The 25,539-nt window shown below is 39.0% G+C and overlaps 1 protein-coding gene across 1 annotated transcript in view; it reads left to right on the top strand.

Annotated features, from left to right (window-relative positions):
* MFSD8 (major facilitator superfamily domain containing 8) overlaps nt 1–25,539 on the top strand; it is a 72,823-nt gene that overhangs the window by 22,500 nt on the left and 24,784 nt on the right. The window contains exons 2-3 of the mRNA XM_004389276.3: nt 18,371–18,462; nt 22,933–22,976. Coding sequence (XP_004389333.2) covers nt 18,371–18,462; nt 22,933–22,976 — 136 coding nt within the window. The remainder of the gene's footprint in view (nt 1–18,370; nt 18,463–22,932; nt 22,977–25,539) is intronic.

Genomic DNA, 25,539 nt, shown 5'->3' on the forward strand with positions numbered 1-25,539 from the left:
TCACCTGAAGTACAATAAAATATTTAAAAAAAAAAAAAAAAAAGAAATGCCCCCAGGTTTCCCACTGCGTGCCTGGCCAGACTGAGGAAGTAGCTCCCAAGCCGTGCAGTACAGCCTGGCTAGAAGGGGCTCCCAAAGTGAGAAAAGAGAAGGAAAACAAACAAATCAAAGTGAACAGACAAAAAAGCACCGGGGGTCCCTTCAGCGTGGCGGCACAGGCCAGGAAGCAGTTCCACAGTGGAGCGACATTTCACAGCTTTTCAGGAAGAAGCAAAGACCGCACACGGAGCGAGGTATTTCAGAGAAAGGAGGGGGAGGTGGTGAGAGGTATGGAAGAAACCAAAAGAAGCGGAAAAAAGCCACATTAGCAACCAGCAAATGGCACTCAGGGAGCTGGCCTGTGTGGGCAAGTGGAATCCAAGGACTGAAGCCGGTGCCTCCTGGCCAAGAAACTGTGGCCACAGGAAGCAGAGGAGGCCGAGTGGAGGTGAAAAAAGGTGGGGAGGTGGGAAAGCATATATCACTGGTTACCGGTTGTTCTGTCTCCTGCTGGAAGCTCCGTGAAGCTGCTTTCCCACACTCCCTGTTCCCCAATCTCAGACAGGAGTCAAAGATGGCAAATTTGTGCTGCGTTAGCTGATAGGGGATCTCCGTATGTATCTCTCCTTGCTCTCTGTTCTCTGTCAGTTTCTTATTCCATTCAGTGTTTGGCTGACTTTTTTATCTCTTCATCTGATGCTTAGGGTTTCAGGATTAACGTTTGTCTCTGTTTGACTTAGTTTTTCGGGTCTTTGCTGTAGAGGGACGGCATGGTGCTTCTATCTATAGCGCAATGTTGCCCAGAAGTTCTCCTGGCTGAGTATTCTTTTGTATGTATGTACCGCATTTTGTTTATACATTCGTCTGTTGATGAGCATTTAGATTGTTTCACCTTTTGGCTATTGTGAATAGTGCTGCAATGAACTTGGTATACAAGTCTCTGAGTCTCTGCTTTCAAGTCTTTTGTGTATATACATAGGAGTAGAATTGCTGGGTCATATGATATTTCTATTTTTAGTTTTTTGAGGAACCACCACAATGTTTTCCACAATGGCTGTACCATTTTGAATTCCCACCAGCAATGGGTAAAGTTTCCAATTTCCCCACATCCTCACCAACATTTGTTGTTTTCTGTTTTTATCTAACCTTAGATAAAATGGTATCTCATTGTGGTTTTGATTTGCATCTCTCTGATGGCTAATGATGCTGAGCATCTTTTCATGTGTTTGGTGGCCATTTGATGTCTTCATTCAAAGAAGGTGAAATGTCTATTCAAGTCCTTTGTCCACTTTGTGATTGGGCTATTTGTCTTCTTGTTGTTAAGTTGTTGAAGTTTTATATATGTTTTGGTTATTAGGTTCTGGTCGGATATATGGTTCTAAAGATATTCTCCCAGTCAGTAGCTTGTCTTTTCATTTTTTTGGTTAAGTCTTTGATGAACAAAAGTTTTAATTTTTTGAGGTCCCATTTATTTATTTTGTGTTTTGCTGTTTATGCTTTTCTTATTAGATAATCCATTATTAAAAGCTAGGCATTACAGAGTTGCCACTGCTTTTTCTTCTAAGAATTTTATGGTTTTAGTTTGCACATTTGGGTCCTTAATCCATTTTGAATTTGTTTTTGTGTATGGTATAAGGCATGGATCTTTCATTTTTCTACCTGTGAAAATCCAAATGTGCCAGATTTTGACCCTTGTAATTCTGGTTATTTTCATACTAATTTATTTACGGTCAATGGTTTAGAATTGTTACAGTTTGTCTTTCACTACAAAATTAGGTATGTATTTTTACCTTTAGGAAAATGGATTTCAGTATCATTTTATTTGAAATATATAATAATTATATCAAGTAAATTAGTTAATAAATGCACAGTTATGCTATAGCTGTCTGGGACAGTGCAGATTTTTTCACATTTGTTTCCTGTAAGCAACAGACCTTTATTTTCACAATTTTGTTTGAAACCCTTTGGATAATGTATTTCTCTGATCCCTGATTTACTAAACAGGATATACAGAATGCAATCTTTACATGATTACTCAAGATCATTAAAATGAATATCAATACTGAAATATGTTGTAATATGTAGATTGATGTCTTCAAGGCCCACTGAGCAATGTGAGACTATTTGCTTCTATAGTAATTCATTCTACACTGCTGTGCTTTTCATGTTTTATGTATTTTTTAGTTTTTCTGCCTGTTCTGTTTCTGACTTTCATATTTTGTTATTGTTATGGTTGTCAGCAATCTCTCTTCCCCCAACTTCATTTTGGGCTTTCTAGTTCACTGTGCTCTTGAAAACCATATATCTATGCTTAATAGAATTGTGTGTAGTTACAAGACTCTGACTGAGGACTAATCTCTCTTGTGAGTCAAGTGCATGAGCTTTAATTTAGTGCATGGACTTTGTGACATTTGGATTTCTCAGAAGACTTCTTCCTGATTCTTGACTGTTTTCCAGAGAGATTATTGTTGCTGTTGTTGTGTGCCATTGAGTCTATTCCGACTCCTAGCAACCTTATGGGACAGAGTAGAACTACCCCCATAGGGTTTCCAAGGAGCAGCTGGTGAATTCGAACTGCCAACCTTTTGGTTTGCAACCGTAGCTCTTAACCACTGTGCCACCAGGGATAATTAATACAGGTCTATTAATGAGAAGAATAGAATTTGGGTAGGGGTAACATTTTGCTTAATTGGAATTCAAAATTAGTGTTTCCTGTCATTAAATGGATTGCAAACACTGATCTGTAAAAAAAATCATTCTTAGCTCAAGGACCATACAAAAACACATGGTGGTTCACATTTGACCTCTTGGCTGTAGTTTGCTGATCTTTTTTGTCTCTGAATATCCTAAAATGTTTGGCGTTACAGGTGCTTACAAATTTTCTTTGCAATTTTAGCCTGTTGTTGTTGTGTGCCATCAAGTCGACTCTGACTCATAGCGACCCCATGTGACAGAGTATAACTGCCACATAGGGTTTTCTTGGCTGTCATCTTTACAGAAGCAGATCGTCAGGTCTTTTCTCCCACAGTCCCTCTGGGTGAGTTCAAACTGCCAACCTTTCGGTTAGCAGCCAAGCGCTTAACAGTTGCACCAACAGGGTTCGTTAATTTTAGCCTAGTCTCTGTAAAAATAATATTACTAGGGTGTTTGTAATTATAGAGCATGCCTTTATAGAATATTCTTAGTTTGTTTCTGCCTTCTCATTTCTTCTATCACTGTTCCCCCATTACATGTTGTCATCCTCTTTGAATATGGGTTCTTTTTGTTCTTCAGTAGTTCACTGAAGCTATCTCTGGTAAAAGTGTCATTTTATTGTCCCTTGGGAGATCCAGAGTCTTTTTTTTTTTTTTTTTTCAAATAATCAACTGCTGCTTATCCAACTTCCCTTGTATTAAATCTATTGTAGTAGATCTTGTTTTATACTATAACTGCTGAACCTAAATGTGGCACTTTTTATTTAATCCTATTAAATGTTATCTAATTTATTTTGGTCAATTCACTCCACTATATTTGTATCCCTCCTTGTTTTTAAGTTTCTTAAAATTTTGATAAGTATGCTATCATTTGGATTGCAGTAATTTGTAATGAAAGTGTTGAACAGTACAAAATCCTCTAGCATTACAGTTTTGCTCGGAGAACCTCAAATGGAGATCTAATGCCAGAATACGGTAGTGATGATACAAAACAATCAACAATGCTGAATGAATCACCTTGGAAGTGCAGTATTCCTTCTTCACCCTGGTGGTAGAAGGAAGAAGCCTCTGAGAAACTCAGTCTCAGCCATGTGACACTACTGATGAATCATCAAACTTAAGGAAATTAATAAAAATGGTAACTTAGTTGAAGGATAAGTACATTCTTTGCTCCAACTCTATTTAGCAAAAGAAAAATTTCTTCACTGAAGTCATACTTTTTTAATTAAAAAAAGGAAGAATTAAAATTTTATTTTTTTATTTTGGAAATTTTCAAACCCACAGAAAAGCTGAAAGAACAGTGAAATGAACATCTGTATACCACTATCATTAACTGTTGTTAGCCTTTTCCACACTGCTCAAATCTGTTTCATCACATGCACACACACACACACACACACACACACACACATGCACACACACACACATGCACACACACACACATACCCCTACATTTACCTTTTTTGCCAAACTATCCAAAAGTAAGTTGTGGACATCGTGACACTTTACGTCAAGCTGCGTCTTCTAAGAACAAAAACGTTCTTTTGCACAACCACATCACTGTTACCACACCTAGAAACATAATACTAACCTAAGAATATTATGCAATGCACAGTCTATACTCAAGTTTTTCCAATCGTTCAAAAAATTTACTTTACAGCTGGTTTTTAAAAACAGGATCCAGTTGGTGTTAATGCATTGTCATTGACTCTGGTGGCATAGTGGTTAAGAGTTCGGCTGCTAACTAAAAGGTCAGCAGTTCAAATCCACCAGGCACTCCTTGGAAACCCTATGAGGCAGTTCTACTCTGTCCTGTAGGGTCGCTGTGAGTCAGAATCAACTTGACGGCAATGGGTTTTGTTTTGGTTTTAACCTAAAACTGTCCCCCGACCTCCTCTCTCTGATCTTCACGACACTGAATGTTTTGCAGAACGTTCCATATTCTGGATTTGTGGGCTGTTTCCTCCCAGATAAATCCTTGCCAAACATTTCCAGCAAGAATGGCACATGGGTTATTTTGAGAACCTCCCAATGCATTATGTCAAGAGGCACATGATGACAGGCCATCCCACTATTAGGGATGCCAAGCTCGACCACTTGGTTAAGAGGGTGGCTGCTAGATCTCTCCATTATAAAGATTCATTTTCCATTTTGTGCTTATTAAGTATTAAGGGGTCATACTTTTTTTTTTTTTTACTTTAGATGAAGTTTTACCGAGCAAATTAGTTTCTCATTAAACAATTAATACACATACTGTTTTGTGAAATTGGTTGTGTGAGGTCATACTTTGAGGCTCTGTGACTCTCCTGCCCTTAACTAGTTGTTTACATCCATTGATGATCCTTGCCTCCGTCCATTATTACATGGAGAATGGTTATTAAATGGTGATTTTTCTAATTCTATCATCCCTGCAATATTTATTAGCTGTTATTAAAAGAAGTAAGATTTTTTACTGGGATCTGAATCAAATTGAAGAAAATACAATTTCATTATATTTTTTCCTAGAATCTAAGCTTTTTCTTGGTTCTCTAACTTAGACAAGATCTGAGTAAAATAGTTATTTGAAATTTTTCAGGGTTTTTTTGTTTTTTAACTGTACTTCAGGCGAAGGCCCACAGAACAAATAGCCTCCCATGAAACAGCAATGCACACACTGTTTCACGACATTGGCCAACAACCCCACAACACGTCAACCCTCTCCCCTCTCGACCCTCCCCCTCTTTCTCTTTGGTGAAAATATACACAGCTAAAGACACACCACCTCAAAAATCTCCACGCTCCTCCAATTGCGCTGCCACTCTCACCCCAGATGAAGGCCCACAGAACAAAATAGCCTCTCATCCAACAGTTAGTACACATATTGCCCCATGACAATGGCCAACAACCCCACAACACATCAACACAATCCCCACTCAACCCTGGGCTCCCCATCACCAGCCCTCCTGTCCCCCACCCCCCGGCCCCTGTCCCCGGTTTGCTGTGCCCCCTCAGTCCGATCTGGCTCCATGGGCCTGTCCACTCCCTGGCTGAACGGTGAACCTCAGAAATGACCTCACCACTGAGCTAAAAGTGTGTCTGGGGGCCACACTCTCGGTGCTTCTCCAGTCTCCTTTAGGCCAGCAAATCTGGTCTCTTTCTTGCGAGCCAGAATTCCGTTCTACATCCCTCTCCAGCTCTGTCCAGAACCCTCCGTTGCGATCCCGGTCAGAGCAGTCAGTGGTGGTAGCCAGGCACCATCTAGCCGCACTGGACTCGGTCTGGTGGAGGCCTTGGTCACTGTGGTCCACCAGTCCTTCGGACCAGTCCTTTCCTTGCATCCTGCTCTCGCCGCTCTCCCCTGCTCCCGAAGTCAGGGTGATTTTAATGATAATTCTTAGTGAGTGATTGTAAGTTTAAATTTCTGATCTCCAGAAAATAACAATGAGTTCTTTAAAAATATAATGCTAACCTAGTGCCTTAAAGTGATGTGTGAATCCAATGCTGTGGCATTGAATACCACGATATTTTTGGTGCTATGTGATTACCTGCATTAGGTATTCTAAATTCCAGTGTATTGAATTCAGAATATAGGCATCTGTGCTCAGGTATTTTCAAGGCATGCTACATTACAGACTACAAAGAAAGGCCTGGCAATATGCTTCCAAAAAATCAGCCAGTGAAAGCTCTATGGATTACAATGGTTCTGTCCTGTAGTGCATGGGGTTGCCATAAGACAAAGGCTGACTTGACAGCAGCTAACAACGTTACAGTTAAAGGTTTGTTTTTATGGAATGGCATACACAGTATTAAGTACTTTATATACATTATACCATAAACTATGGGATATAGCATAAGTCACACATAGCAGATCTAAAAAATGTTATTTCCCTTCTTTCTTTTCTACCACTCCCAACTGCATCATCTTTGAAATATAGGTTTCTTTTTTGAAGATTAATATGACAGCTCTGAGGTTTATTTTTCTACCACTTGTCTGTCAGTTGTACTGTGGTGGCTTGCTTGTTACTGCGATGCTGGTAGCTATGTTACTGGAATTTCAAATACTAGCAGGGTCATCTATCATGGACAAGTTTCAGTGGCGCTTCCAGTCTAAGATACACTATGAAGAAAGGCCTGGCAATGTATTTTCGGAAATTAGCCAATGAGAACCCTATAGAACACAACAGAATATTGTCCAATATATGCTGGAAGATGATCCCCCTAGGTTGTAAAGCACTCAAAATACACAGTGGCCACAACAATGGACTTGAGCATATCAATGATCATGAAGATGGCACAGGACCGGGCAACATTCCATTCTGTTGTATATGGCGTCTCCATGAGTCAGAGAGAACTCTACAGCAACAAATAACTGCAACAACAACGTCTATTTTAGAAAATAAACTTGAAACATAAGGCATTTAACCTGTTGTCTTAATTATTTGAAGACATGCTCAAATTGAGGTAAATTTGTTAACTCTTTGAGCATATGTGAAAATGTAGTGAGTACACACACTCATGTATCACCTGACAAAGGGAGGATTTCTGGGTAATATACTTGTTCTAGACACAATGGCTCTATTGACACAGTGGCTACAACAATGGGCTCAAGCATAGCAACGATTATGAGAAGGGCACAGGACCTGGCAGTGTTTCATTCTGTTGTACATACGGTCACTACGTGTCGGAACTGGCTCAACGGCACCTAACAACAACGACGTACTTGATCTTGGTCTAGGTCAGCCTAGTCTGAGGGGCTTTGGGTCCTCTTTGGTTGACTAGTAGAACTGGTAACCCAGGTTGGAGCAAAGGCAAGTATTCTAGTAGATCCCAGGGCTAGGAATGTCTTAAGTCACATCAAACCTTTCTGTTGTTACTTCTACATTAACTTTGCTGAAAGTACCCAGACAAAATAGCTTCCCACAGTAAAGTTAATTTGTTGTCATCAAGTGGAGCATGTCATAATGATGACAGTGATTATCTTTTACTACTTAGTAGCTGTGTATCTCCCCCCACTCATTCCATGAAATGAAATGCCTAAAGATCAATATCCTAGGCATGAGTGAGCTGAAATGGAGTGATATTAGCCATTTTGAATCAGACATGATATGTTCTACTATACTGGGAATGACAAATTAAAGAGAAATGACATCACATTCATTGTCAAAAAGAACATTTCAAGATCTATCCTGATGTACAATGCTGTCAGTGCTAGGATAATATCCATATGCCTACAAGGAAGAACAGTTAATACAACTTTTATTCAAATTTATGCAACAACCACTAATGCCAAAGATGAAAAAATTGAAGATTTTTACCAACTTCTGCTGTCTGAAATTAATCAAACATGCAACCAAGATGCATTGATAGTTATTAGTGGTTGGAATGTGAAAGCTGGAAACGAAGAAGGATTGGTAGTTGGAAAATATGGCTTCGGTGATAGAAATGACTCCAGAGATCGTGTGATAGAATTGTTCGAGACTAAGGTACTTATTCATTGCAAATACCTTTTTTCAACAACATAAATGGTCACTATAAGCATGGCTACAACAATGGGCTTAAACACAGCCAAGATTATGAGGATAACACAGAACCTAACAGTATTTCGTCATTTTTTACATAGGGTCGCTATGAGTCAGAACCAATTCAACCGCACCTAACAACATCAACAACAATACATATGGACCTCACCAGATGGAATACACAGGAATCACATTGACTACATCTGTGGAAAGAGACAAAGCTGATACCATCGGTCAGAACAAGGCCAGGGGCTGACTGCAGAACAGACCACCAATTGCTCATATGCAAGCTAAAGTCAAAGCTGAAGAAAATGAAAACAAGTCCACTAGAGCCAAAGTACAACCTTCAGTTTATCCCACCTCAATTTAGAAGCCATCTCAAGAATAGATTTTATGCATTGGACACTAATGGCCGAAGACCAGACAAGTTGTAGGATGACATGAAGGACATCACACATGAAGAAAGCAAAAGATCATTAAAAAGACAGCAAAGGAAAAAAGACTGAAACGGATGTCAGAAGAGACTCTGAAACATGCTTTTGAACACAGAGTAGCTAAAGCAGATGGAAGAAATGATGAAGTAAAAGAGCTGAACCGAATATTTCAAAGAGCGGCTTGAGAAGACAAAGTGAAGTATTATAATGACATGTGCAAAGACCTGGAGTTAGAAGACCAAAAGGGGAGAACACTCTTGGCATTTCTCAAGCTGAGAGAACTGAAGAAAAAATTCAAGCCTTGAGTTGCAATATTGAAGGATTCTACAGGGAAAATACTGAACGACTCAAGAAGCATTAAAGTAGATGGAAAGAATACATAGAGTCACTGTACCAAAAATAATTCGTCGACATTCAGCCATATCAGGAGGTAGCATATGATAAACAGCCAACGGTACTGAAGGAAAATGTCCAAGCTACACTGAGGGGAATGGAGAAAAATAAGTGTCACGGATTGAATTATGTCCCCTAAAAAATATGTGTATCAATTTGGCTGGGCCATGATTCCCAGAATTGTGTGATCGTCTTCCATTTTGTGATTGTAATTTTATGTTAAAGAGGATTAGGGTGGGATTGTAACACCCTTACTAAGGTCACATCCTGATCCAATGTAAAGGGAGTTTCCCTGGGGTGTGGCCTGCACCACTTTTTATCTTATAAGAGATGAAAGGAAATTAAGCAGAGAGTCGGGGACTTCATACCACCAAGAAAACAGTGCCAGGAGCAGAGTGTATCTTTGTACCTAAGGTTCCTGTGCTGAGATGCTCCCAGACCAAGGGAAGACTGATGACAAGGACCTTCCTCCAGAGCCAACAGAGAGAGAAAACCTTCCCCTACAGCTGACACCCTGAATTTGGAGTTGTAGTGTACTAGACTGTGAGAGAATAAATTTCTGTTTGTTAAAACTATCCACTTGTGGTATTTCTGTTATAGCAGCATTAGATGACTAAGACAACAAGGTTTCAGGAATTGAAAAAATACCAATTGAGATGTTTCAACAAATGGATGCAATGCTGGAGGTGCTCACTCGTCTATGGCAAGAAATTTGGAAGACAGCTTCCTAGCCAGCTGACTGGAAGAGGTCTATATTTGTGCCCATTCCAAAGAAAGGTTATCCAACAGAAAGCAGAAATTAATGAACAATATCATATATCACCCACAAGTAAAGTTTTGTTGAAGGTCATTGAAAAGCACTTGCAGCAGTATATCAACAGGGAACTACCAGAAGTTCAAGCTGGGTTCAGAAGAGGATGTGAAACGAAGGATATCATTGCTGATGTCAGATGGATCTTGGCTGAAAACAGAGAATACCAGAAAGGTGTTTACCTGTGTTTTACTGACTATGCAAAGGCATTTGACTGTGTGGATCATAACAAATTATGGGTAACATTGCAAAGAATGGAAATTCCAGAACACTTAATTGTGCTTATTAAGACTGTGTGCATAGATCAAGAGGCAGTCGTTCAGACAGAACAAGGGGTTACTGCATGGTTTAGAGTCAGGAAAGTTGTGCTTCAGGGTTATATCCTTTTGCCATACTTATTCATCTGTATGCTGAGCAAATAATCTGAGAAGCTGGAGTATATGAAGAAGAATGAGCATCAGGATTGAAGGAAGATGCATTAACAACCTGCGATACGCAGATGAAACAACCTTGCCCCCTGAAAGTGAAGAGGACTTGAAGCACTTACTAACTAAGATCAAGGGCTACAGCCTTCAGTATGAATTGTACCTCAACAAAAAGAAAACAAAAAACCTCACAAATGGACCAATAAGCAATATCATGATAAATGGAGGAAATAATTGAAGTTGTCAAGGATTTCATCTTACTGGATCCAAAATCAACATCTGTGGAAGCAGCAGTTAAGAAATCAGACAATGGAGAGGCAGGGCCAAGATGGCGGAGTAGTCAGATGCTTCCTGTGGTCCCTCTTACGACAAAGACCAAAAAAAAAAATTAAAAAGTGAACCGATTGTATGTGACAATCTGGGAGCCCTTAACATCAAAGGCAAAGTTGAGGAATCAGACTGAGTGGCAGGGGGAGGGAGAGATGGTTCGGAAGCAGCAAGAATTTGCCAGACCTGACCTGCTGGGAGCCAGCGCCCTTCAGACCGGATCCGCTTGCATGCATGGTGAGGCAAGCAGTGGCGTTCAGGAGGAATTTTCCACATCGGGAGAGACCCAGTGGCAGAGAGTCTACTCGGGCATCCAGAACCAGTGAAAAGCGGTGCTCAATCAGCAAAAGATAAGTACTTGCGTCTGACCTACTGCACGGATCAAAAAATACCCGATTTGGGGACAACCTCTCTCCCATTTACCTGCCCCCTCCCTGCTCTGCACTGGGTCCTGGGCCAGCTTCAGCTATTGCCAAGTCCCCTAGGCCGGAAGTAGGACCTATCACGTGCCCTGAGCCATTCTCCCGGCGTTGGAGGGGGAACAAATTAGCAAACAGGAAAAAAAATAATCTGCTGCCTCCCCTAAGCCAGAAACTCAGGGTAGGCACAGCTCCTTTGACTAGGCACAGGCAGAAGGGGTCCACAAACTTTGGATGCCTTTCCCCACTGCATAGACTTGTGTAGGCCCATTTCAACAGCATAGGCCCTCATTACTACAGTAAAACAGGGTATATACCTGAAGCCTAACTTCACCTGTGTCAGCTATATGATGAAGTGGCAGGTTCGTGACATTTGACACTGCTCTGCCCATTAAGCAGGGTCCTGACCTACCCACAGGCAACCCTGGTGGTGTAGTGGTTAAGAGCTACGTTTTCTAACCAAAAGATCAGCAGTTTGAATCCACCAGGTTCTCCTTGGAAACCCTATAGGGCAGTTCTACTCTGTCCTGTAGGGTCACTATGAGTGAGAATCGACTTGATGGCAATGGATTTGTTTTCTTGGTTTTTTAACCTACCCACATCAGGGGCCTGAGGACTGGTGGCTCCATCCATGCCACCTAGCCCCCAGTGACAGGGGTCCAAGAATAAGTGGTGCCTCCCAGTCCTTATAGCCAACAGCATTGGGTGTTCATACTCCAGTTACAAAACCTACCCACCTACATGCTCTAGGGAACAGGGACACGCTTTCCTCCCAGACACTCGGGGCAGCCGTCAGCCCCCTGCCTTGTTCAGTGCGTGACCCCCTACTGCAGCCAGATACCTATGCCTATACCGATCACCCATGCCTGTCTAGGACTGTAGGTGAGAGACTGCACCACACGCTTGGTGACCAACTACCTGGACACCTGAACTAAATTCATACAAGAAAAGTAAACAGACTCCTGGGCTTACATACCTAGTAACAGATCTAACCACCTGGTGACAGGATGTTAGACCTTCAAAGGCACCAATAATCAAATTGAGTCACGATCAGCTTATTTGGGCATATCAGAACAAAAGAAAACAAGAAGCTAGGACACAGTAAGCAAACATAAATAAATATAATAGCTTACTGATGGCTCAGAGACAACAGTCAATATCAAATCACATGAAGAGGCAGACTGTGATGGCTTCAGCAAGCTCCCAAAATAAAGAATCAAGAAATTTTCCAGGGGAAGAGAATTTCTTGGAATTACCGGAGGTAGAACACAAAAGATTAATATACAGAACTCTTCAAGAGATCAGGAAAGATATCCTTCAAAATGCAAAACAATCCAAGGAACATACAGACAAAGCAATAGAGGAACTTAAGAAGGTGATTCAAGAGCATAATGACAAACTTAACAGGCTGCAAAAATCCATAGAGAGACAGCAATCAGAAATCCAGAAGATTAACAGTAAAATTTCAGAATTAGACGACTCAATAGAAAGTCATAGGAGCAGAATTGAGGCAAAGGAAGTCAGAATTAGTGAGATTGAAGATAAAGCACTTGACACCAACTTATTTGAGGAAAAATCAGATAAAATGATTTTAAAAAATGAAGAAACACTAAGAATTATGTGAGACTCTATCAAGAAGACTAACCAAGAAGTGATTGGAGTACCAGAATGGGGGTGGGGGGAGGAAATAACAGAAAATACAGCGAGAATTGTTGAAGATTTATTGGCAGAAAACTTCCCTGATATCGTGAAAGATGAGAAGGTATCTATCCAAGATGCTTATCAAACCCCACATAAGGTAGATCCCAGAAGAAAGTCACCAATACATAGTGTAATCAAACTTTCCAAAAACAAAGATAGAGAATTTTAAAAGCTGCTAGGGATAAACGAAAAGTCATCTGTAAAGGAAAGTCAATAAAACTAAGCTTGGATACTCAGCAGAAACCATGCAGGCAAGAAAGCAATGGGATGACATATATAAAGCCTTGAAGGAAAAAAATTACCAGCCAAGGATTATATGTCTGGCGCAACTGTCTCTTAAATATGATGGCAAATTAGGGCATTTCCAGATAAACAGAAGTTTAGGGAATTTGCAAAAACCAAACCAAAATTACAGGAAATACTAAAGGGAGTCCTCTGGTTAGAAAATCAATAACAGATAATAACCCAAGACTAGAACACAGGACAGAGCTATCAACCCAGATAGGGAAGTCACAAAAATAAATCAAAGCTAAAACACTGAAAATAGCTAAAACCCAGACAGGGAAGTCACAAAAATAAATCAAAGCTAAAACACTGAAAATAGGGAAACAGAGATGTCAGTATGTAAAAGATGACAGTATTAAAACAAAAAAGAAGAACTAAAAAATGTAGACATAGATTTCTCATATGAAGAAGAAGTCAAGGTGATATAAAGAAATAAAAGACTGGTTTAAAGTTAGAAAAATAAGGGTAAATATTAAGGTAACTACAGAGGAAACTAACAATCTGACACTTCAAAATAAAAAACGAGAAACATAAAGACTCAGCAAATACAAAATCAACAACAATGAAAAAGATGAAAAGAAAATACAGAAAGAAAAACGACTCAGCACAAAAAATTAAGTGGAACAAAGAAACTGTCAACAACACACAAAAAAAAGACATCAAAATGATAGCACTAAACTCGTACCTATCAATAATCACGCTGAATGTAAATGGACTAAATGCATCAATAAAGAGACAGAGAGTGGCAGAATGGATTAAAAAAACACGATCCATCTATACACTGCCTGCAAAAGATACACCTTAGACACAAACAAACTAAAATGCTAAGGATGGAAAAAAATATATCAACAAACAACACTCAAAAAAGAGCAGGAGTGGCAATATTAATCTCTGACAAGATAGACTTTAAAGTAAAATCCACCACAAAGGATCAGGAAGGACACTATATAATGATTAAAGAGTCAGTACACCAGGAGGACATAACTATAATAAATATTTACACACCCAACGACAGGGCTCCAAAATACATAAACTCTAACAGCAATGAAAAGAGAGGTAGACAGCTCCACAATAATAGTAGGAGACTTCAACACACCACTTTCGGTGAAGTACAGAACATCCAGAAGGAAGCTCAATAAAGACACGGGGATCTAAATGCCACAGTGAACCAACTTAATCTCACAGACGTATACCCAACACTCCACCCAGCAGCAGCCAAGTATACTTTCTTTTCCAACGCATATGAAACATTCTCCAGAATAGGCCACATATTAGGCCGTAAAGCAAGCCTTAACAGAATCCAAAGCATCAAAATATTACAAAGCATCTTTTCTGACCATAAAGCCATAAAAGTAGAAATCAATAGCAGAAAAAGCAAGGGAAAACAAATCGAACACATGGAAACTGAACAACACCTTGCTCAAAAACTACTGGGTTACAGAAGAAATTAAGGATGGAATAAAGAAATTCACAGAATCAAATGAGAATGAAAACACTTCCTATCAGAACTGTTGGGACACAGCAGAAGTAGTGCTCAGAGGTCAGTTTATAGCAATAAATGCACACATCCAAAAAGATGAAAGGCCAAAATCAAAACATTAACCCTACAACTTGAACAAGTAGAAAGAGAGCAGCAAAAGAAGCCCTTAGGCGGCAGAAGAAAGGAAATAATAAGAATTAGAGCAGAATTAAATGCAATAGAGAATAGAAAAACAATTGAAAGAATTAACAAGACCAAAAGCTGTTTCTCTGAAAAGATCAACAAAATTGATATACCATTGGCCAAACTGACAAAAGAAAAACAGAAGAGGAAGCAAATAACCGGAATAAGAAATGAGTTGGGTGAGATCACAGCAGACCCAACTGAAATTAAAAGAATCATAACAGAATACTATGAAAAAGTATTTGAAAACCTAGAGGAAATGGACAAATTTATAGAAACTCACTACCTACCTAAACTAACACAAACAGATGTAGAACAACTAAATAAACCTGTAACAAAAGAAGAGATTGAAAAGATAATTAAAACACTGCCAACAACAACAACAAAAAAAGCCCTGGCCTGGTTGCATCTGAGAATTGTACCAAACTTTCAGAGAAGAATTAACACCACTACTACTAAAGGTATTTCAGAGCATAGAAAAGGATGGAATACTCCCAAACTCATTCTATGAAGCCAGCTTAACCCTGATACCAAAAGAAGATAAAGACATCACAAAAAAAGAAAATTACAGACCAGTATTCCTCATGAACATTGACACAAAAATCCTCAGCAAAATTCTAGCCAATAGAATTCAACAACATATCAAAAAAATAATTCACCATGATCAAGTGAGATTCATACCAGGTATGCAGGGATGGTACTACATTAGAAAACAATCAATGTAATCCATCACATGAATAAAACAAAAAACAAGAACCACATAATCATTATCCTAGAGAAATAAGAGCTGTCACACAAATAGATACACGCAGACACGTATTCATTGCAGCACTGTTTACGACAGCCAAAAGATGGAAACAACCAAGGTGCTTATCAACGGCCGAGTGGATAAACAAATTATGGTATGTTCATTCACACAATGGAATACTATGCAACCATAAAGAACAATGATGAATCTGTGAAACATAAGATGGAGGAATCTGGAAGACATTCTTGTGAGAGAATTTAGTCAGTCGCAAAAGGACAAATGCTGTAATATACCACTATTATAAGAACTCAAGAAAAGGTTTAAACACAGAAGAAAACATTCTTTGATGGTTATGAGGGTGGTGAGGGAGGGAGCGGGTATTCGCTAACTAGGTAGTAGACAAGAATTATTTTAGGCAAAGGGAAGGACAACACACACTACAGGGGAAGTCAGCACAACTGGACTAAACCAAAGCTAAGAAGTTTCCTAAATACAACCAAACACTTCGAGGGACAGAGCAGCAGGGGCTTGGGTCTGGGGACCATGGTTTTAGGGGACATCTAGGTGAATTGGCATAACAAAGTTTATTAAGAAAATGTTCTGCATCCCACTTTGGTGAGTGGCGTCTGGGGTCTTAAAAGCTAGTGAGTGGCCATCTAAGATGCATCAACTGGTCCCAAGCCACCTGGAGCAAAGGAGAATGAAGAACACCAAAGACACAAGGAAATATTAGCCCAAGAGACAGAAAGGGCCACATAAACCAGAGACTTCCTCAGCCTGAGACCAGAAGAACTAGATGGTACCCAGCTCCCACCAATGACCGCCCTGACAGGGAACACAACAGAGAGTCCTTGACAGAGCAGCAGAAAAGTGGGATGCAGAACTCAAATTCTAGTAAAAAGACCAGGCTTAATGGTTTGACTGAGACTGGAGGGACCCTGGAAGACATGGCCCCCAGACTCTTTGTTAGCCCAAAACTAAAACCATTCCCGAGGCCAACTCTTCAGACAAAGATTAGACTGGACTATGGGACATAAAATGATACTCATGAAGAGTGTGCTTCTTAGCTCAAGTAGATAAATGAGACTAAATGGGCAGTTTCTGTCTGGAGGTGAGATGAGAAGATAGGGTTAGGAGCGGGTTGAATTAATACAGGAAATCTGGGGTGGAAGGAGGAGTGTGCTGTCACAGTGTAGGGAGAGCAACTAGGGTCACATAACAATGTATAAATTTTTGCATGAGAGACTGACTTGAATTGTAAACTTTCACTTAAAGCACAGTAAAAAACAAAAAAGAAATCAGATGATGTATTGCATTGGGCAAATCTACAAAAGACTTCTTTAAAGTGTTGAAAAGCAAGGATGGCACTTTGAGGACTAAGGTGAACCTGACCGAAGCCATGGTGTTTTCAGTTGCCTCACATGCATGTGAAACCTGGACAATGAATAAAGAAAACCAAACAAAAATTGACACCTTTGAATTATGGTGCTGGTGAAGAATATTGAATATACCTTGAACTGCCAGAAGAATGAACAAATGAACAAATCTGTCTTGGAAGAAGTATAGCCAGAATTCTCCTTAGAAGCGAGGATGGTGAGACTTTGTCTCATGTACTTTGGACATGTTATCAAGAGGGGCCAGTCCCTGGAGAAGGACATCATGCTTGTAGAAAAGGAAGACCATTGTCAAGATGGATTGACACACTGGCTGCAGCACTGGGCTCAAACATGGCAATGATTGTGAGGATGGCGCAGTGCTGGGCAGTGTGTCATTCTGTTGTGCATAGGGTCACTAGGAAGTAGAACTGGCCCAACAGCACCTAACAACAACAGCTGTGTATCCCACGTGGGTGTGGTCTAATTATTGTAGCTAGTTTACTTGATTTATGATGATATATTTTATTCGTTTTAATTGTCAGTGTCATGGATTGAATTGTGTCCTCCAAAAATATCTTCAACATGACTAGGCCATGATTCCTGGTATTGTGTGATTGTCCATCATTTTGTCATCTGATAATGATTTTCCAATATGTTGCAAATCCTATCCCTATGATGTTAATGAGATGGGATTAGCTGCCATTATGTTAATGAGACAGGAGCCAGTCTATAAGATTAGATTGTGTCTTAAATCAATGTCTTTTAAGATAGAGAGACGGGAGCAGAGAGACATGGGGACTTCATCCCACCAAGAAAGCAGCGCTAGGAGCAGAGCACGTCCTTTGGACCCGAGGTTCCTTCACTGAAAAGTTCCTAGTCCAGGAGAAGATTGATGACAAGGACCTTCTTCCAGAGTCAACAGAGAGGAAGACTTTCCCTGGAGCTGATGCCCTGAATTTTAACTGGTAGCCTACTAGACTGTGAGAGAAGAAATTTCTCTTTGTTATAGCCATCCACTTGTGGTATTTCTGTTACAGCAGCACTAGATAACTAAGACAGTCAGTTTAACAAATTTCAACACTCTTGATTAATAAATTTTCTTTGGCAACATTTTTCTTGTGTCTATCAAGTTTCTATATACAATGATGCATAAATACAATACTTGGAAACTTTTTAAAAATAAGGCTTATTTATAGATGAATTATTACAGTAAACCCCCCAGATTAGTATATTTTCCTCACTATCATGTCATCAAGAAGCCCTGGTTATGTAGTGGTTAATGCGCTCAGTTGCTAACCTAAAGGTCGTCGGTTAGAACCCACCAGCCACTCTGCGGGAGAAAGATGTGGCAATCTGCTTCCGAAAAGATTACAGCCTTGGAAACCCTATGGGGCAGTTCTATTCTGTACTATAGGTTTGTTATGAGTCAGAATTGACTCAACGGCAGTGTGGATCATATAATGTTATGACTTCAGGAGAGAGAAGAATAGTATTGGGCCATTTAACAATCCATGGGTAATAAGATAAAATTATACTAATTTTTTTTCTTTATACCTAGAGAATGGAATGTTATAGAAACCGAAGAGCATTATAAGAGCCGATGGAGATCTATAAGGATTCTGTATCTTACTATGTTTCTCAGCAGTGTAGGTAAGTATTAGAAATTATACATAATTTTAAAAATTTATATAAAATGTCATGTTTAACTTCATTTTTTATTGACATGTAATGTATAAGCAGTAAAACGCAAGAATGTTAATTTGTATAGCTTGATATATTTTAAAGTACTAATATTTTGTATATGTAATTACTAAAAAGTAAAATTTTATGAGGAAAAAATTTTCAAACTATTAACATCTGTATGTCATTAGCATGTTAAAAAGGATAGGGAATGAAAATAAATAAGGTTTATTAATACAGTAATAATTTTTAAAGGAATGTTTGAGGTGATTAATTTTTTTTTCTACGTTTGGACCCTTAAAGTCTATAGGTACTAATTTTTTCTTTTTTTAAAATTGTGCTTTAAGTGAAAGTTTACAATTCAAGTCAGTCTCTCATACAAAAATTTATATTTACATTGTTTTGTGATCCTAGTTGCTCTCCCTATACTAACAACATACTCTTCCTTTCCACCCCTGATTTCCCGTGTCCATTCAACCAGCTCCTGACCCTCTCTGCCTTCTCATCTCGCCTCTGAACAGGAGCTGCCCATTTAGTCTCATGTATCTACTTGAGCTAAGAAGCACACTTCACAAGTGTTATTTTATGTCCCATAGTCCAGTCTAATCTTTGTCTGAAGAGTTGGCCTCGGGAATGGTTTTAGTTTTGGGCTAACAAAGAGTCTGGGGGCCATGTCTTCCAGGGTCCCTCCAGTCTCAGTCAAACCATTAAGCCTGGTCTTTTTACTAGAATGTGAGTTCTGCATCCCACTTTTCTGCTGCTCTGTCAAGGACTCTCTGTTGTGTTCCCTGTCAGGGCGGTCATTGGTGGGAGCTGGGTACCATCTAGTTCTTCTGGTCTCAGGCTGAGGAAGTCTCTGGTTTATGTGGCCCTTTCTGTCTCGGGCTAATACTTTCCTTGTGTCTTTGGTATTCTTCATTCTCCTTTGCTCCAGGTGGCTTGGGACCAGTTGATGCATCTTAGATGGCCACTCACTAGCTTTTAAGACCCCAGACGCCACTCACCAAAGTGGGATGCAGAACATTTTCTTAATAAACTTTGTTATGCCAGTTGGCCTAGATGTCCCCTGAAACCATGGTCCCCAGACCTGAGCCCCTGCTACTCTGTCCCTCGAAGTGTTTGGTTGTATTCAGGAAACTTCTTAGCTTTGGTTTAGTCCAGTTGTGCTGACTTCCCCTGTAGTGTGTGTTGTCCTTCCCTTCACCTAAGATAATTCTTGTCTACTATCTAGTTAGTGAATACCCCCTCTCCCTCCATCCCTGCCCTCATAACCATCAAAGAATGTTTTCTTCTGTGTTTAAACTTTTTCTTGAGTTCTTATAATAGTGGTATATTACAATATTTGTCCTTTTGCGACTGACTAAATTCACTCACAGTAATGTCTTCCAGATTTCTCCATGTTACAAGATGTTTCATGGATTCATCGTTGTTCTTTATCATTGCACAGTATTCCCTTGAATAGGCACTAATTTTTTTTCAATTTTATTTATTTTGTTGTTGTTGAGAATGTACACAGCAAAACAGATACCAGTTTGACACAATTCAGTGTCACTAATTACATTCTTTGAGTTCTGCGACCATTCTAACCCTCCTTTTCTGAGTTGTTCTTCCCCCATTAACATAAACTCACTGCCCCCTAATGTTATTATCTGATCTTTCCAGTTGCTGTTGTTAATTTGATCGCATATAGATAGTTCTTAAAAGAGCATAATGCTGAAGGCAGACATTTCTTACTAGTTAAACTATTGTTTGGCTTTGAGAAGACTTCAGGGGATATTTTTGGTTTAAGGTGTAAGGATTATGCTAAGGCAAGTTTCGGGGGTTCATCCAACTTCCATGACTCCAGAAAGTCTAGAGTCCAAGATAATTATAAATCCTATTCTGCATTTTCCCCCTTTTGATCAGGATTCTTCTGTAGAATCTTTGGTCAAAGTTTTCAGTAATGATAGCTGGGCACTATCAGTTCTTCTGGTCTCATGGCAAAGGAGGCAGTTGTTCATGGAGGCAATTAGCCACACATTCCATTTCCTCCTCAGGTTTCTGACTCTCCTTCGTCCTCTGTTGCTCCAGGAGCATAGATACCAATTGTTGTACAGCCACAAATTTTACAAGTGGTTTCTTTCCCCAAAACGAGTTTAGTGGAGGTCATTTTTCTAAATTGTTTCGTTATTTATTTTCTGTTAGCCTTGTTACTCTTCTGTTTCTCTTACTTGTCAATCTTGTGCATAATTTAACACTGGCTAAAAACACATTTTAAATAAAGCTAAAACTAAAGAAAAGTAGGAGATGAAGGATATTTTCAACAATCATCTATAATATAATTTCATCTTGTATTGTGTATCAATTAGGATGCGTTCTGCAAATATCAGAAAAAGAAGTTGATTCAAATTGGCTTAAGGAGTAATATAATTTATTTATTATAATTGTTTATTATAATATTTCTTCTCAATCACTTTTCTGATGTTGCCTCCTTCTGCAAATTGGCTTCGTCTTTAGGCTATAATGAGATAGCTACAGCACTTCCAGGTCTCACATCCATTCACAGTAACTTCCGTTGACCAAAAGGGACTTTTTTGGTAACCTCTTCAGGGATGAAGAGTCCTCTCCAGAGATCCCCAAGTAGTCCTGCCCTCACTTCTGTTTTGGTCAGAACTGGGCTACCTGTGAATTTCTAAACCTGTCATCAACTAGGATAATGTGATTACCCCAATTGAATTTTTCAGTCTAATCAGGATGTACCCTCTCGAGTTGGCGGTGGGACAATTTCTCCTAAAGCCTGTGGCTTTGTGGTGGAAGGATGGATACCTGAATAAAATTGGAATGCCATTAAGAAGATAAAGGGGGGTAAATGGATGTTGTTAGGTAACAATGTCTGCAATAGATTGGATTTCTTTTTTTTTTTCTTTAAAATATTTCTAAATTTTAATATTATCTAAAATTTATAAGAAACAAGATAAACTTAACAACAAAAAATTAGTTTTAGTTTTGATTTTAATTGGCATATTAAACATCTTACTTGTTTACAAGTTTCTTGATTGCAAAATTGTAGCCTTGATTTCAAATATTAGTTGGCTTTTTCAGTCCTCTTTTCATCAGTGTGCCAATTAAAGATACGTTAAATGGTTACATTAATGGTTGTGGAATGTTTTGGCAAAGGATAGCAAGAATAATGGCATGACATGAAAAATGTAATCAATGTCATTGAATTGTAAATGTGGAAGTCGTGCTGGCAAGTGGTTTTGGTGCGTATGTTTTCACCACAAACAAACAAAAGTATACTAAAATGAAAATACTGATTAAGTTATTTTTGAAATAAGCTTTGTAAAAAGAATGAGGCACTGATACATGCTGCAACATGGATAAACCTTGAGAATATTATGCTAAGTGAAAGAAGCCAGACACAGAAGACCACATATTATACAATTCCATTCATATGAAAGCTCGGAATAGGGAAATCTGTAGAAACAGTAGATTAGTGATTGGAGGTAGGTGGTGGGTGTAGGAGACGGGAGTGATAGCTGAAGGATGGAGCCCTCGTAGCACAGTGGTTAAGAGTTTGGCTGCTAACCAAAAGGTCGGCAGTTCAAATCCACCAGCTGCTCCTTGGAAACCCTGTAGGGCAATTGTACTCTGTCCTATAGGGCTCCTATGAGTCGGAGTCGACTTGACAGCAACGGGTTACAGGGTTTCTTTTTGAAGTAATGAAGATGTTCTAAGGTTGACTGTGGTGATGGTTCCACTTATCTGTGACTATACTAAAAATTATTGAATTGTATACTTTAAATGGGTGCATTGTATGGTATGTGAATTTTATCTTAATAAAACTGTTTAAAAATAATAGACTTTATAGAATTTCTGACTGGATATCCCTAACATCTAAAATTGACAAATAGCATAGGAGTTTATTATTACAGTTCTTAGGCAATAAAGGCTAGCAGAGATAATGAATTTTCTTTTAAGATAGGACCATCTTGAAATGTCCTGGTTCTTTAAAGCCACTGCTCCCTCTAGATGATCATAGTCCTTCTTCCTTGTCTTTCCTGCAGTCAGTTGTCACCCCTAAACAACACAGACTAGAGACCTAGGACTGCCTCTGTAACAAAGTGGCCTTTCCTCTATTCATTTCTGCTGTAAAAAACTAAACAAAACTTGCAGTTATTTTCACTTACAGCAGAGACATGTGACTGAGGAGAAAGGTCTTCTGTTTTTCTTGTATTAATTATGGCCAGGGACTATAATTGTATGTTATTTTCAAGCCTTTAATATTTATTTTCCTTCTGATAAATAAAATCCCATTGCTTGATAAATTAGGCATTTATGTGCATAAATCTGTCAGTTTAGAATGATATTTTAAAATCCATGCTATAGTTCAAAAAATTGTATCTGTATAATAGTGACAAAATTATTATAAGTATAAATAACAGATTTTGCCTCTTACAGGGTTTTCTATCGTGATAATGTCCATATGGCCATATCTGCAAAAGGTTTGTACATTTCTATTTATTCTTAAGTAGCTGTAGTAACAGAAACTCTTATGTAATAAGAGTTTTCTAGAATGTGTCTTTGGTATTTTATTCTATCCTTTTTACTAGAATAACTTGAGATTGTATTTCCTTGAAAGAGGCTTCTAAGTAAGGTGATCCTATGCTTTATTGGGCAAATCAGGACACTTTTAAAGTGGAAGATCTGCTAGACCAGAAAAATAGGGTTATACTAGGACAGTCCCAGGCAAACAGAGATGTATGGTCACCTAATTATAAGCCACTTTTGCATCTCATCGCTACTTCCTCCCTAAAAAAAAGTAAACTACACATAGTCTGGATTCCCAAAATGTGCAAATGATATTTCTAAGGAATAATTACACGCTTTTCCCATAAAATTAACTTGAGGCATCCAGTTACATTGTGAAAAGAATAGATAACACATATGTTTTGATGCTGTGATTATTAGATGGGGAGGAGGGAGTGACAACAAGTTGCAAGTTTGTTGAGTACCTTGACATCAATTGATCATCAAGTCCTGTCAATCTTATCTTAAATATCTGAGAATGAACTTAAGAAAAATTAGTAAGTAAGTTGGAAACTTATTCGTTTAAACAATAAGATTCTTGAAAAGAGTCCCTCTGTACTTCCTGACCTCCTATTCACACCTTAAACTGCTATAATCTGATTAAATCTTTTACTCTGAAACTGCTCTTGTTAAGGTCTCCAATGACTTAATTGCTAACTAGATTGATACGTACAGCCCTTACTTGAGGGGACATTTTGGGGAACATTTGACATTGTTGCCTTCTCTCTACTTAGTGAGTGAAACCCCTTAGCCTCCATGAAATTTCTGTGTCCTGGCTTCCCTCTTAATTCTAACTCCTTTTTCTCAAAAGCTCTCGTGTATTCTTTCTCAACTTGCTCGTTAATTGTTGGCCCTTCCAGAGTTTAATGTGTCTTGTGTGTATCTGTATTTTAGCCTAGATCCTGAGCCTTGGCCCATACTAAATAGTCAACACTTTATCAGATGTCTCCACTTGGATGTACCCAGGCTCCTCAGGTCTTCACACATTCTTCTTTGTTTTTTGGAATGCTTTCCCTCCTTCTGTTGCTCTTTCCCTTCCTTCTTCCCTTTCTCCTTTCTCGCCCACTATGTTTTATTCATCCTTCAAGGCTTAGCTCCCATGTCACCTCAGAAAGCCCTCTCTGACTGTCCCTCACTTCAATTTGGGTTAGAAGGTTCGGTTCTCCTATGTGCTTCCATATCCCTTTATCATTAGCACTTATCAAGGAGTGTTGTAACAATACATTTACAGAGAGTGAACTGAACTCCCCTACTAGATTGTTAGGATGGTCAGATGGTTTCAACAAAAATACTAGACATAGTTGATGAATATTTAGAAAATAAAAATAATGACTATGATATGAGAAGTTTTTTGACATTTTTCATTTTATACTTTTTAGCTTTTGTGAATCTTTTACTTTTCAAAAATGCAATTCTTTACTTCTGAAAGATACTTAAAAAGGAATATAAGAATAAAAAATACAAATTTCACTTTTTACTAACTTAGTGCCATATTCTCATTGCTATTTTGAAAAAAAAAAAAAAACAACTGCCATCAAGTCGATTCTGACTCATAGTGACCTTATAGGACAGAGTAGAACTGCCCCATAGGGTTTCCAAGGAGCAGCTGGTGGATTCAAACTGCTGACCTTTTGGTTAGTAGCTGGACACTTAACCACTTTACCACGTGGGCTCCATAAAAGAGATAGTAGCCTTAAGTTAAGAATTAAAAATTTTATGGTAGTAGGTAACATAGCATCGTAGTTAAGAGTCATATTTGGATTTCAGAAGGACTTGGCTCTGCAATTTTCTAACTGTGTGACCTTGGGCAAGCTACCTAACATCTCTGAACCTCAGTTTCTTCATCTGTCAAACAGGAGTGACAATAACCGTCTCACAGGGTTGTTAAGAAGAACAAAAAATGATGTATGTGAAAGGTTTAGTACTGTCCCTGGGTAAGGGTCTAAAAGTATGGTTTGTGTGTACATTTGTGTGTTTGCATGTGTGCATATGTGTGTGTGGGAGAGAAGAGGCAGACAGACAGGCACAGGGTTAGGGAAGTATTGCTAATTCAGACTGAAGAGATCCTGGAAGACTTGGGAAAATCAGTAACAACTGATGATCAGTTTTCAAGGCCTTCAGAAATTGGCGACCTGAAGAAAAGGTAAGGGCCAGAGAATAGAAAGTTGGGAAGGTATTCTTGGTGGAAGAAGCAGTAGGGGAACCTGTGCAAATGCCAGGAGGCAAGGAAGAACTTGGCTCGTTTTGGAAACTTCAAACAGTTCTAGATGGTGGAAGTTAAAATTGGGGGAGAGTAGGCAGAGAGATGAGGGTAGAGAGCTCACAGTGGCCAGCTTGTGAGCTAATTTTTCATAAGTCATTCAGATTTATCCTGTAAACCACATGATAGAGATAATCAAAGGTAGCCAGAAGGCCGGAAATGAGATGCTGTCATCACTGTCAGAGGGAGAGCAACACACAGAGCACAGATGGTTCAGG

This window comes from Trichechus manatus, unplaced genomic scaffold, assembly GCF_000243295.1.
Source record: "Trichechus manatus latirostris isolate Lorelei unplaced genomic scaffold, TriManLat1.0 scaffold00239, whole genome shotgun sequence".
Lineage (NCBI taxonomy): Eukaryota > Metazoa > Chordata > Mammalia > Sirenia > Trichechidae > Trichechus > Trichechus manatus.